Source organism: Gopherus flavomarginatus, chromosome 8 (genome assembly GCF_025201925.1).
Source record: "Gopherus flavomarginatus isolate rGopFla2 chromosome 8, rGopFla2.mat.asm, whole genome shotgun sequence".
Lineage (NCBI taxonomy): Eukaryota > Metazoa > Chordata > Testudines > Testudinidae > Gopherus > Gopherus flavomarginatus.
Genome location: NC_066624.1, coordinates 11,309,418 through 11,322,260, shown reverse-complemented (window position 1 = coordinate 11,322,260; position 12,843 = coordinate 11,309,418). Strand labels below are relative to the sequence as shown.

The following is a 12,843-nucleotide window of genomic DNA, read 5'->3' as shown; positions in this document are numbered from 1 at the left end:
GACACCTGTCAGGGAGGTCTCGGTTTCCTTATCCTGCCCCAGTGCATGGGGCTGGACTTGATGGCCTCTTGAGGTCCCTTCCAGCTCTACATTACTATGATCCTATGATTTAACACCTCTGCACCGGGTGACTCAAGAGTTAGTTCAATTACGAAGTGTGTTACTCACTTATGGATTTAGCTCAGAGGACTGACCCAGCAATTGTGACTGGGCATTAACCAAATGATCCAAAGAGACACTCTCAGCCTTATCGATGATTTATAAAGGAATTTTTTTTTATTTTGAAAGTGAGGAGTTGGATGACATGGATCATTTAGGTTTATAAATAACAGAAGTCCCTGGATTTTAAGACATGCTTTGCCTTTAAACAAATGGAATTAAGATCCTAGCTCCATTTAACCATGTTAGTGATAGGGCTGTGTTGTGTAAAAAGTATTGATATAAACTTAAAAAAGTTCAAGTAAACTGGTCTGGAAAAACTGAGGTATGAATAAAATCCACATGTTCCTTGAACTCAGTCTCCACTTTCCCATAGCAGCAGCAAGACACAGATGAATAAAGATAGCATGCAAAGGTTCAAAGTGAAATATTAGAAACAGCTTTCAAGACAAAGCGTCCCCTGAAGGGATACTCTTTAACTGAAAGCATTTAATGAGCCCTGTCACATAAGGGTTCTAAGCCGTGATGGGTCCATACTAATCAGATGAATACTGACATGGCAGCTAGGACAATCCAGTGAAGCATATTCAAAATTCCATATGCCAGTGATGGCACTGTGACTATTTATAAAGTGATAGTACTATTGAAACCCCATCTCTGGATAGAACCCCATCTCTGTTGGAAAGCTGATGTACCTAGACTGTAAAGCTTCTATTACTGTTGCTGAAAAATCACTGACCTACAAATTCTTTCCTCTCAATTTCCAAGCTCATTAGTGTCTGCTTGAGGATTCAGATGGAAAAATTCCCCAAGTGAAAATTTCATTTCCCACCAATCCACTAATTCTGGGAAAATATCCAGTCCATTAGAATCTGTCATCTGGTGCTGTTGGACTTCATTATTTATTTCAGTAAGTGAGCTATGTGAAGAAAGCTAAAGAACAATTCTCAATTTAAGGTGACTGATGATGCTGAATCGGAGTTGATTCTGAAGCCCACAAAAGCAGCTTGCTGTTAAATGTTGTGATTAATAGGCCTGCCCTGCACTGCAGTAATATTTTAAGCTGGAACACTGATTTAGGTCTCACTCTCCTGGAAGTGGATTGAGACAATCTGCTTGAGCACTGTACATCCCAAGAGAGTACATTGTTAAGATTAATGAAAAGTGCATCTCTGGCTAGAGACAAGTCCTGGTTGTTACCACATAAGGGTAACATTATCTTCACACCCACTTGAATGTATTTTGCTTATATTTGGGCTGCTGAATATTAGACTTGGCATAATATTACTGGAACTGCAGTGATTCCAAGCAGATTTATAGGCTACTTCATAGTATTAGTTGTTTCATCTCCCTTGAACTACTACCAGGGCCAGCTCCAGCTTTTCTGCCACCCCAAGTGGCAAAAAAAAGACGAGCTGTGGCACTTTGGCGCAAGCTAAATCACGCGGCTTCTTCGGCGGCAGTTCGGCAGCAGGTCCTCCCTCTCTTCCTCTTCGGTGGCAGTTCAGCGGCGGGTCCTCCTTCTCTTCCTCTTCAGTGGCAATTCGGCGGCAGCTCAAAGAGGAAGAGAGGGAATGAGGGACTTGCTGCCGAAGACACAGATGTACTGCCCCGATACTGGACGGAGTGCTGCCCCTTTGAATTGGCCGCCCCAAGCACCTGCTTCCTACACTGGTGCCTGGAGCCAGCCCTGACTACTACAGATTACAGGAGGACTTTACGATTTAAAGTTTGTGTCAGTCATGATTATTAGAATCACTTAAAGCAGCAGTTCTTAACTGGGGGCTGTGAATTGGTTTCAGGGGTTCCGCCAAGCAGGGATGGTGTCAGACTTGCTAGGACCCAGGGCTAAAGCCCTCGAGCCCCGTGGGGGCTGGAGTCCAGGAGCTCCACTGACCCATAGAGGCTGAAGCCTCACCTCCTTGCCACTTGGGACTGAAGCCAAAGCCTGAGCAACTGAGTTTTGCAGGGTCCTCTGTAGTGCGGACACTCCTGTGACATCAGGCCCCGGGCAACTGCCCTGCTTGCTACAGCCTAGCACTGGCCCTGGCTTTTGTATGCAGAAAAACAGTTTTTGTAGCACAGGCAGGCCGTGGAGTTTTTATAGCATGTTGTGGGGGGGGGGGGGCCTCGGAAAGAAAAAGGTTGAGAACCCCTCACTTATTGCATATGTCCTTTATTAAGAGCCAGCATCATTTATCTCAAGTTCTACATTACTCTATGTGTGTGTCATCAAGGCTAGGAGAAAACAGAAAAATGTATAGCTGCTAAGGATTGAGGTTCATTGGTAAGATTCTGGAGCTACTCAGGAATTAATATCTTATTGGAAAATTAGGAATTCTCTCATCTCACCAAAAGTGCATGTTTCAAAAATGTACATGTGCTGCAGTCTGCTAGAATGGAAAAATATGGGAATAAGACCATTTTATGTTCATTTTTGCCTGTTCTAACCTTATTTTTTCAGTGCCGTGGCTGTTCAAGAACTTCAGAATTCAGTCTGGATTCAGATTTTGCATAGATGTAAATTTGAAAACTGTTGCACAGTCTTTTTACTAGAGGAGAACTAAACAGTTTATAGCAAAAAACAGAAGACAGCAAGGGAGATCACAAAAAGAGAGAAGTTTGTTCTAAATTAACTGTCTCTCTGAAGGATTTTTGTTCCTTCCAGATGTTTAGAACTGAGTTTTTTTCTGCTGGGTACTTGCTCTTGGCTTTCCTCAGAGCAGAGACAAAGTTTTAAATGTATTTCCAACCATACTGCAATAGCATATTGTGGCAGAGCTTTGACCTTGCTCTCGTGAGTCCTGCGCTTCTAGGCGGACTATGCCAGCCTCAGTGGCTCACTGTGGCTCTCCACGTAGCCCTTCTCTCTCGAGGGCCAGGGTCACAGTCTACTGAGCCCTTTTCATCAGAGGCCTGCAAGGAGGTTGGTGAGAGAACTCCCACAGTCTCTGTTGTCCCTGGGAGTTTATTTCAGAACAGTTTAGCTTCCTGTCCTGACAGAGGCCTGACTTCCCCTCCCAGGAGATGTTCCTGTAGCGGTGGGTTGGGGGGAACCCAGGCACACCTTCTACTCCGGGTTCCGGCCCAGGGACCCTAATGGTAGCAGCTGTTGGTAGCCAACCTTTCTATGCCAGAGTTGCTACATTTCCCTGGGCCATTTCCCCACAGCTCTCCTGCTTCTCCCTTCTTCACCCTTACCTTTGGGCTCCCTAAACGATGGTTTGGGGGTGTCTTCATTAACTAGCCCTTCAGTCGCACTTCTTCTCCTCTGGCTCCCTGGCTCTCCCCTGCCTGACTGGAGTGAGCCCTTTTTATAGTATCAGCAGGGCCTTAATTAGAGTCAGGTGTTCATATTAACTTAATAGCCTCACTTGACTCTTTGCAGGTTAATTAGAGTCAGGTGTTCTCATTAGCCTGGAGCAGCCCCTGCTCTGGTCAGTCAGGGAACAGAACACTCTTAATCCAGTGGCCAGTATATCTGCCTTCTGCTATTCTGCTGTACCCAACTGGCCTGGGTCTATCACAATATAAATACCAAAATATACGTGTATACAAAGAGTGGGAAATTCTCTAGCAGGAAGTCTTAAAATATTTTATGAAACTTTGACATCAATGAATTTACAAGAAGCCTTTTCAAAAAGATAAGCAGGATTGGAATGGAGCATTTGGGGGACAAGGGATGGGGAGGAGGGCTCCTGTGATAGAAAGCTCTTTATTCCACCTTATTCTCCTGCTACACCCTCCATCATATGTTGCAGAAGGTGGTCCTGCAGGAACAGTTTCTTTGTTGAGTATTATTACAGGAGGAAAGAGAGGCAGATGTCTACTATGCTTCAGGGGTCAAACATTTTACATTTACTTGGAAGCAAGGCCTTAGTTTGGACAACTTGATTTAGCAGCTCCAGTCAAACTCAGTAGTATAGAAGAATGGAAGATCCTACAAGAAATTCTAATCTATAATGAAGTTTATTTCCCGCGGAAGTGTAAGTAAGAGGAAAACTAGGCCTGTGATGGGCCTTCAAGATAATGCACCTGTAACATTTTGTGAGGACCGTAACATTTTGATATTATAAGTACTACCCCCTTCAAAAAGGATCTTCTCCCAGTTGTGATGTAAAGCTAGTGGTGGAAGGAGGAAAGCATATTTCAGCAGGTAAATATTGGAGTATATGTAAATTAGGAAATATTATTACACACATTTTAAGTATGCAAGCATGTTTTTGAGACAATTAGAAAAGTAGGTCCTCTCTGATCCACAATCAGATTGTATTTGTGCCATTTTTAAAATACAGATAATCTCCTGTGAACATACACTGACTGCACTGCTGAAACAGAAACAAAGGTACTTTGCCCTCTTACTTCTCACTCATTTAATCAAAGAATTCTGAGAAAGAAAGATTCTAGAAGAAAACCTACTTTCACTGAACTGTCAGGGTAGGCCACTGTGCATATTTATTTATTTAAAGAAAATCTAACTTTTGAATTTGCCATCACTGCTTATTTCAGTCAGGTTAAAGACAGCTAGGTAAAAAGCCATTTGACTCTATATTAGTTTTCACTTTAACCACAATTCACAGAATTGCATCTCTGCTTACTAGCAAACTGAATGCTCAGCTTGCAAGACCTCACATAATACACGGTGGTCTAGTCACATCTGTTTCTAACCACTGGGAAAACTAAACTTTAAGCAGGATGGGTTCAAAAAAGCAAGAGCCATTAATCTTACTCATTTTTCAATTTAAAATGCTTTGAGATAACTCAGTGCTTCAGTCTGCAGAAATGCACATTAAACAGTCTATTCAGAACACAAAAAAATGCCTGGCCATTGGCTTCACATCAGTATTTCTACACTAGCCCATCTCACATCTCTTCTAGATGAAAAAGTAGTACTAACGGTGCATGAAATAATGGGTTTGTTCTTCCTATAGTGTATGCAGTAGACTACCCACAGTTAAAATTCTTTAACCAACATTTAAGATTATGCACATTTAAGGAAAATATGGCCACTTGTCTGGATCAGCATTTCAATAAAAAGGCTGAACAGCCCATGAACAGCCTATTAAATTTTCTTACCTGCTTCGTCATTTGCCAAACACAATCAAGGAACTGTAGGAAAATGGGAGACCTGTCTGCATCAGCATGGTCATCGTCTCCATGGCCTACTCGCTGAAAAACAGACGCTTTCATTTCAGTCAAGTCCATTTAAAGCAGCAACCAATAACGCAAGTTCTGCAAATATCTTAGGCAGGTTCTTAAAGGATTGTGATCAGCACACCTTTCTTCAAGCTAAACTCCACCCTTCCTATAACTAAAACCCCCCACCAGAATTGATTCACAAATATAGTCCTATAGTCTGGCAGAATAGAAAGAGCACCCAGTCCACAAAATCCACCCATTTTCCAATGGTCTGAGCGACATTAAACTTATTTTTAAAGTGGACATCCCACTAAACCCCCAAATGCACTTGTTGATTCAAAGACTCAGCATAAGGACATCTGCTTCTTCCTGCATAAGAGGAAAGAATAAATAGTTCAGAACTGCAGGAGATATATCCTCTACTTCATTTCCACGGGGGAATGGATTTAGGAAATCTGGCGTATTATGATGCTGAATCAACTAACTTTAACTGAAAGGTAGTTACTAGGACTGTGTGGAAACTATGACTATTCCATACCCACTCGCCATAACCAAATGCCACTACTGCTACAGCTCCAGTTCAGAAGGCCACATACAGCACCACAATCTTTTAATATTCCAGCTCAAGCTATTTTTTTATCTTTCTTTAAACACTGTGGCTGTGAAGTGGGATGATGACTTCTGTGATTTTTACCTACATGATAGCCATAGCTTTCTCATTTTCATTTTCCCCAAGCAAGATCTGTTCATGTAAGTTTTCACCATGCTCTGCAATCCTCCCCTCCTCCAGAAAAGTCTCGATATTTGTCTTGTGCTACTTGCTTAAAACTCTGTCCCTCTTGTAAACTTTATATTAGACAATTGTGTATTAATATTTCACACACAGCATTCTCACATCAACAGAACACTCACTCAATTATATTTCTCTTTCTTCACATACTGCCGGAACATTATTCTAAATGCTGCAAAACACAGGGACAAGCCACCTGACCAAAAAAAAAAAAAAAAAAAAAGAGAGAGATTTGAAGGAGATAATTTTTTTATTAATAATTCTTTCAACTTACCATTGCAAACCTATGTCCAAAACTTATCCACTCTTTTTCTATAAGAGCTTCAAATCCTTTGATAGTCCTGTAATAGCTGTCCAACATGAGCATGGCTAAAGAGGTGAGCTGGGCTGTACGATCCCAGCCGTCACTGCAGTGTACAACAACTGATGTTTTACCAGATTCAATTTTATCAGCAATTCTTACGGCTCCAGCAAGAAGCATCTTTTAAAAAACAAGAAAGCAGTATGTTAAAATGTCACTTTGTAGTAAAGACTTGTTATTCCATTCAGTCCTAGAATGTTATATTTTAAAATTAGAATTCAAACCCGATTATGTGTCCAAATATACTCTAAATTAACATTAGAATCTCCTGAAAATCTGTTCATAAAGAAAACATTTAGATATACTTTATATTATTCAGTAGAAACATTACTCAAGACTACAGAATAAGATCAATCCTTTTAATAAATTCAGTTATCCCGCAAACTATTATAATCTTTCTTCCTCAGCATTCAGTTTTCAACCAGTAAGTACAAGGCGGAGTGAAGCTAATCAAACCTATAGCAAGGTTACTGGGCAGCTCAGACAAGAAAAGGGATGTGCTGCTTGCTGATCATTTGCCCTGATTTGTTGGTGCACGGAGTACACATGATGTTCATATAGGGAATAGGTCTTTATTTCTACTAGTAATAACTTGGTTCAGAAGTCAGAGTGGCACAAGACGGTAGCAACTCATGTGAGCATTACACTTATTTTTTTTCCAATGAAAGTCCTTCTATGGATTTCCTCAGTCATGTTTGGCGGCTCTTCAATTGTTTAACTTGGAGTATTCTCTCCGGCACATATTTGTGTTCACCACGTGATTCCTGAAAGCACTGACAACTATGTGAGAAACATCAAGAAGCAGAGCCATTGGAAGGGCTCCAGACTTTGGATTCGGACATCAGCAAAGCCAACTCTGACACCAGTAAAGGCCATCTAATGAGACATTTGACATCTTTCTCTTCCAAGTCATGCAAAGACAGTTCCAGAGCTGGAAAGCCTGCATCCACTGGAGCAACTGTGCATGCACAGGACACAGTCTTGAAAGCCATTCAGGCTTCTGATACAAAGCTACATAGATTTTGTTCTTTTATGGGTAAACTGAAGTACGCAAGGATGCAATTACTACAGATCAATGTTAAAGCTTGTGTTAGTAAATTAAAGGGCTTGCAATTTGAGCTGGTTAGTCATACAACTCTCACATGTTTATTAAGTCACAGCCAATGCGTTACTGCACTGAAAAATTATAAATATTACAAAAATATTATGTTGTTGAATCTTTGAAAAGGAATGGAAAAAAGACAATTCATGTGACACAAGTATAGCAGCACTCTATGTCCTAGAAAGATCACTGAGAATGGTACTCATGTCAGGCAAGCATTACTGCAGAAAACACAGCTGGGGAAAGAGTAGATGCAGGCAGTGAATAGAAACTGGGAGAAGGAACAAAAGCTAGATATTAGTTTAGCAACCCCTTGTGGAATGAGGTGGGGCATTTTGTTCCACTTTGGACAAATGGTTTATTGGTAAAAAATTTAAAGAAACTAAAAATTATTTTTTCCATAAAATACTTTTCATGTTAACTTCTCTTTCAGTATTTTTAACTTACCTATCACTGTGGTAGCTGAAAACCACAAAGGGCTAGTCTACATTGAAAACTTACATTGGCATAGCTAGGTCTCTCAGGGGTATGAAAAAACCACATCCCTAAGAGAGAGAGTTGTGCCGATCTAACCCCCAGTGTAGAGAGTGCTAGGTCGACTGAAGAATTCTTCCACTGACCTAGCTACTGTCTCTCAGGAAGGTGGATTAACTACAGAGATGGGAGAACCCCTTTGCTTGCTATAATGAGGCCAATACAAACTTACATTGGTATAGCTACATCACTCAAGGGTGTGAAAAATCCACACCCCAGAGCAAGGAAGCTATACCGACCGAACTCACGGTGTAGACAACACTATGTTGAAGGGGGAGCCTTTCCTGTTGACATAGCTACCACCTCTCCTATCAGCATAGTAGCATCTTCACTAAAGGGCTACAGCGGCACAGCAGCACTGATACAGCTTCACTACTATATGTACAGATGAGCTCTTAGTGTCTACACTGAACTGCTGCAGCTGTGCCACTGTAGCATTTCAAGTGTAGACATAACCAAAGTCTCTTACAATTACGCTGCAGTTTGAGAGCTGCAGTCTGAGTCAGCACCAAATAAGTTGAAAAATTGTGATCATCATCCACAGGCTGTATTCAGACAGAATTTTTTTTAAATAGAGCTAAACATATGTCAACTGCTACCATCTTCTTCAGTCTGAAAATTCTCAGGGTACTAATCTAAACTTAACTATGAAATCGAGATTTCAGGGTCCAATCCTGTCATCTTATTCAAGCAGAGAGCTCCCACTGCCGTTAATGGGAGTGAGATGGGATTATCTAGTCCACAGAAAGTTCTTTTTTTAAATGGACAGTCAAACTTAAGCACCAAATTGATCAATTTGGATGGAAAAAGGCTTTGGGATAGTGAATATTTAATAGTTTGATAGGAATGGAAGATTTTAAACTAAATAAGAAAGTTAAGTTCTTCCCAAAATAGCAAATATTTATTTTACATTTTTGCTCCCTCTGCTGGCTTCTCTGTAGCAGTTAGGCTGAATTACCAGTGCTAAGATTATATGATTAATTTTGTTCACAACCCAAAGATGCTTTGCATAAGTCACATTTGATTTGAAGTTGTATAAGGAAAATTCCACATTAAATTCCATTCCATCAATGTTTACCACCAAAAAGAAGGGAAAATAGTAGAGAAATCCATTCTAAAGCTTCTTTGAGGTTAATAAAACACTTAGTAAAATTAAACATGATATAGACTGACTTATTTTAATACAGTGTTAAATAATAAAAGGAGACTGTAATCCACACGGTAACAGGGACCAATCCATCTTCCATTGAAGTCAGGCCCACTGAAATATGCATGTCCACAAATGCTTAATTAATGGCATAGAAGGATGAGAAGGGCTGCTGTGTTTAAAAACGAGGTCCCTCTGGTAAGTTGTCCAAGTTGAATTTGAATTTCCCATGGCAGCGTTCCAAAAAGCCAGGATAATCCTGGCATCCTGGCCAACATTCACACACTTAAGAAAACTAAGTGCTGCCCAGAACCGAATGTGATCCTACACTATCAGGATTTAACTGATTACTTCCTAATACCTACAGTATGAAATACACAATACATAATATGGCATAAATTTATATTCTATCTAATCTGAAATATTGTGTTCTAAATAAAACTTGTAAAAAGGGTTACTTTTCAGGATTATCCTGACCAAAGACACGATAAACACAGAGAAAGGATTTCTAGAGCGGTTCATTGAAATTCAAGCAAATACATTGCTTTAAAAAGCAAAAAGCATGCAATGTCTTTAACATCTGTAGTCTCTTACCCTTATGTATTCCAACCAGTGTGTTGAATCCACATTGGACAACCACCGGGCCTCATCAATCGCAGGATAAACTATTTCTTTCAGCTTCCGCAATGATTCTCTCATCACATGTATGTTATGTATTTCCAGAAAGACCAGCTCAGCATTTGGGTAGGCACTTTCACTTTCATATCCTCCACCTTTTGCCTGTCATTTAAAATTTTAGAGGGAGTTTCTGATAAGGTCCTGAGGGGTATTTTTGCTTTCTACAGAGTTTTAGAGGCAGTTATTTTAGAACAAATGAAAAAACATTTTAAGAAAAATAAAAACTGAGGTTTAACTACTCCCAGAAGCTGGAAGTGGACGATAGGGGATGGATCACTTGATGACTGCCTGTTCTGTTCATTCCCTCTGAAGCGCCTGGTTAAGGTTAATTTGGACTAATGCGTTCCTACTCCTACCCCTATTTATTTGTAAGTACACTATTTCAGTGCACAGTTACTTCAGTAATTGGTGCCATACACATAAGAAATAGATCTGGGGATTCCATGTAGGCTTTTTCCTACTCCTCCCACCACAATCATTACCAGCACATCTCTACTTCCTACAGCTTTCTTCTAGTTACAAAACTGACTCAAACTGTAACAAACTCAATTGGTCCATGTCCAGGCCATTGCAGTACGTCTTCAATAAGTTACTATCTCAACAGAGGGATTTTCTTACAGTACAGGACAAGAAGCTAGGAACCGATAAGTCCAAATCTTGGCTCTGACAACACTTGTGACTACAATCAAGTCAATCTCTCTGCCTCAGTCTCCACACAACTTTAAACTGGAGATAGCAATAATTCACAGAGCTCTTGCAAGCATCAGTTAACACTGATAGAATGCTTTGACACTATCAAAGTGCTTACACATGTATTACCTTATTACGAGAAGTGAACTTTTATGGAAAATATAAGAATAACGTTTATTTCTCAGTACATGGGCAAAGTGATCTCCGTTTTAACAATGACAACCTACCTTGTTTGTATCAGCCACACTGTTTTGTCTGGCATCAAAGATGATAAGCTTGTGCGACTGAGCATTGGCATCCATTATTGTTTGTAAGTATTTTTCATCTTCTTTGCAACGTTTGTCATTCGGGCCTACCAGTGGCTGGCTGCAGCGCGTTATAGTTGCCTGGCTCTCGGGGTGAATCCAAGATAACACCTGCGTGTAAAAAAAAGTTAGTTTCGGGATAGTGCACCAGCATCAAATTAACATTCCTTAGAGCAATTGGTCAGTCATAATAACTCATGGTACAACTTCCCAGTTGGAGAGAGAATGTAAATTTCAGTTAGAATAATTCATACCCCATATATTCAAAAGTGAGATGATGAGAAAGTGGCAGATTAATACCATGCCCTAAAAGACATGGCATCACTGTTTCCAAATTTAGTTAGGTTGAAATGTGAAGTAGTTCTAAACAACTATGACTTTATTCTCCATAGCATTCAGAAATAGCCTTAAATTTTACTTTCAATATACTGTATTTAAGCCTAAAGAAAGTAAGAGGGTTTTCTGGTGGGACAACGGGAAGCTACTTCCATATGGAGGTCTATGCAGTGAAGCATGAACGTATCTCGTTCCTTCCTGCCCCAGGCAGGAACTACTGCAAGATGACTCATATCTTATGGACATCATGTTAAAATTCCTCTCTTTCTTTCTCCCTCCTGGGGTTGTCATTTCTTCTCTAAGTTTACCTTCCCCGTGCATAATATGGCTGCATTTACCACCCTCTATATGAGCATCTGAGCAGGATAATCTCTACTCAGAACACATTGCCATTCTCAGGAAGCCCACGACGTGGTGTCAGAGTGATACAGCACACATTCCACCTCACCCTCAAACCTCATTCGCCATGGGTGCAAGGGGGAGCACTTCAGTTCCCCACTAGTGTCGGACGCTATCTTTGAACTAAAGTTCATTACAGAGCAGTAAGCCACTTGGAAATTACACTAACCCTGCAATAACTATCTTCATTAATTTTTAAAAAATTTCCTCCAGCTCCAAAACCAGTAACTGTATTTCTATACATTTTATACTCTCTCTCTTGAAGAAGGGAGCAAGATAGCTGTCTCAGAAGCCTTTAAAAACTCTAAAGGCATTTCAGATCATCTCTTATAAGATGCATTACAAATACATTTCTTCTTCTTCAGGAAGCTACAGTACAAATACAGAGAGAATTCATAATGAATTCTAGAAGCCTCACTTACCGGAATTCTGCCTTTTGCTCTAAATGCTGCCACTTTTGAGAGGTCATCATCCTTCACGCTGGTTGGCACAACGAAGACAGTAGGATATGTATCACAAAGTTCATAAGTGCTGTTAATTTTGGATATTTTCCAACTCTCATTGGGCAAACCCTGTGCAGAGGCAAAACATTTATCCAATATTTTAAAAAAGTTAGAACTTTACATGTGTGTGTTGTATAGTGACTCCAAAAAAGAATGATCCATTACGTTTTTTAAAAAAAAATACCCACATTGTTCTGCCCAGTGTTTCAAAGGTTATGTGAGCAGAAGTATTTCTCAATATTTTGGTTAAAGATATGGGGTAGTATGAAGCCCCAAAGCCTATAGATAATTTAAAAAGCAACAGTCATTTGAATGGGTTTGCACGAAAGTAAAAAATGGGCCTATAATGAAATAGAAAGAAATTATTTTACACCACGAAACTGCTGGATTAAGGAGACCAAACTAAAATTATTCCTCTGTGTAACTGCTGTTCATATTTGTTTTTAAATGAGAAGACTACTTTTTCAGAACTGATGCTTAAAATTAAGTCTCCAAATATGAATTTAGGTCCCTATGTAAACACAAAGAGACTTCCTCCAGTATTGAGCACCTATAATCCCAACTGATTTCAATGGGATTTGTGGGGGCCTAACACTACTGAAAATCAAGTGACTTGCATTTAGATGTCTAAATATAGATTTAAAAGAGTAAGTTTAGGTACTCAGGTTTGCAAACTGTCTGTGAACATTTCTAAAAAAAG

General features: G+C 40.0%; 1 protein-coding gene across 5 annotated transcripts in view; it reads right to left on the bottom strand.

The window, feature by feature from the left end:
- MTMR1 (myotubularin related protein 1) overlaps positions 1-12,843 on the bottom strand; it is a 64,451-nt gene that overhangs the window by 24,073 nt on the left and 27,535 nt on the right. For all 5 annotated transcript variants that reach the window (XM_050964746.1, XM_050964741.1, XM_050964743.1 and 2 more), the window contains 5 exons: positions 12,063-12,212; positions 10,828-11,016; positions 9,827-10,012; positions 6,363-6,569; positions 5,236-5,328 (listed from right to left, as the gene is read on the bottom strand). In XM_050964746.1, coding sequence (XP_050820703.1) covers positions 5,236-5,328; positions 6,363-6,569; positions 9,827-10,012; positions 10,828-11,016; positions 12,063-12,212 — 825 coding nt within the window. The remainder of the gene's footprint in view (positions 1-5,235; positions 5,329-6,362; positions 6,570-9,826; positions 10,013-10,827; positions 11,017-12,062; positions 12,213-12,843) is intronic.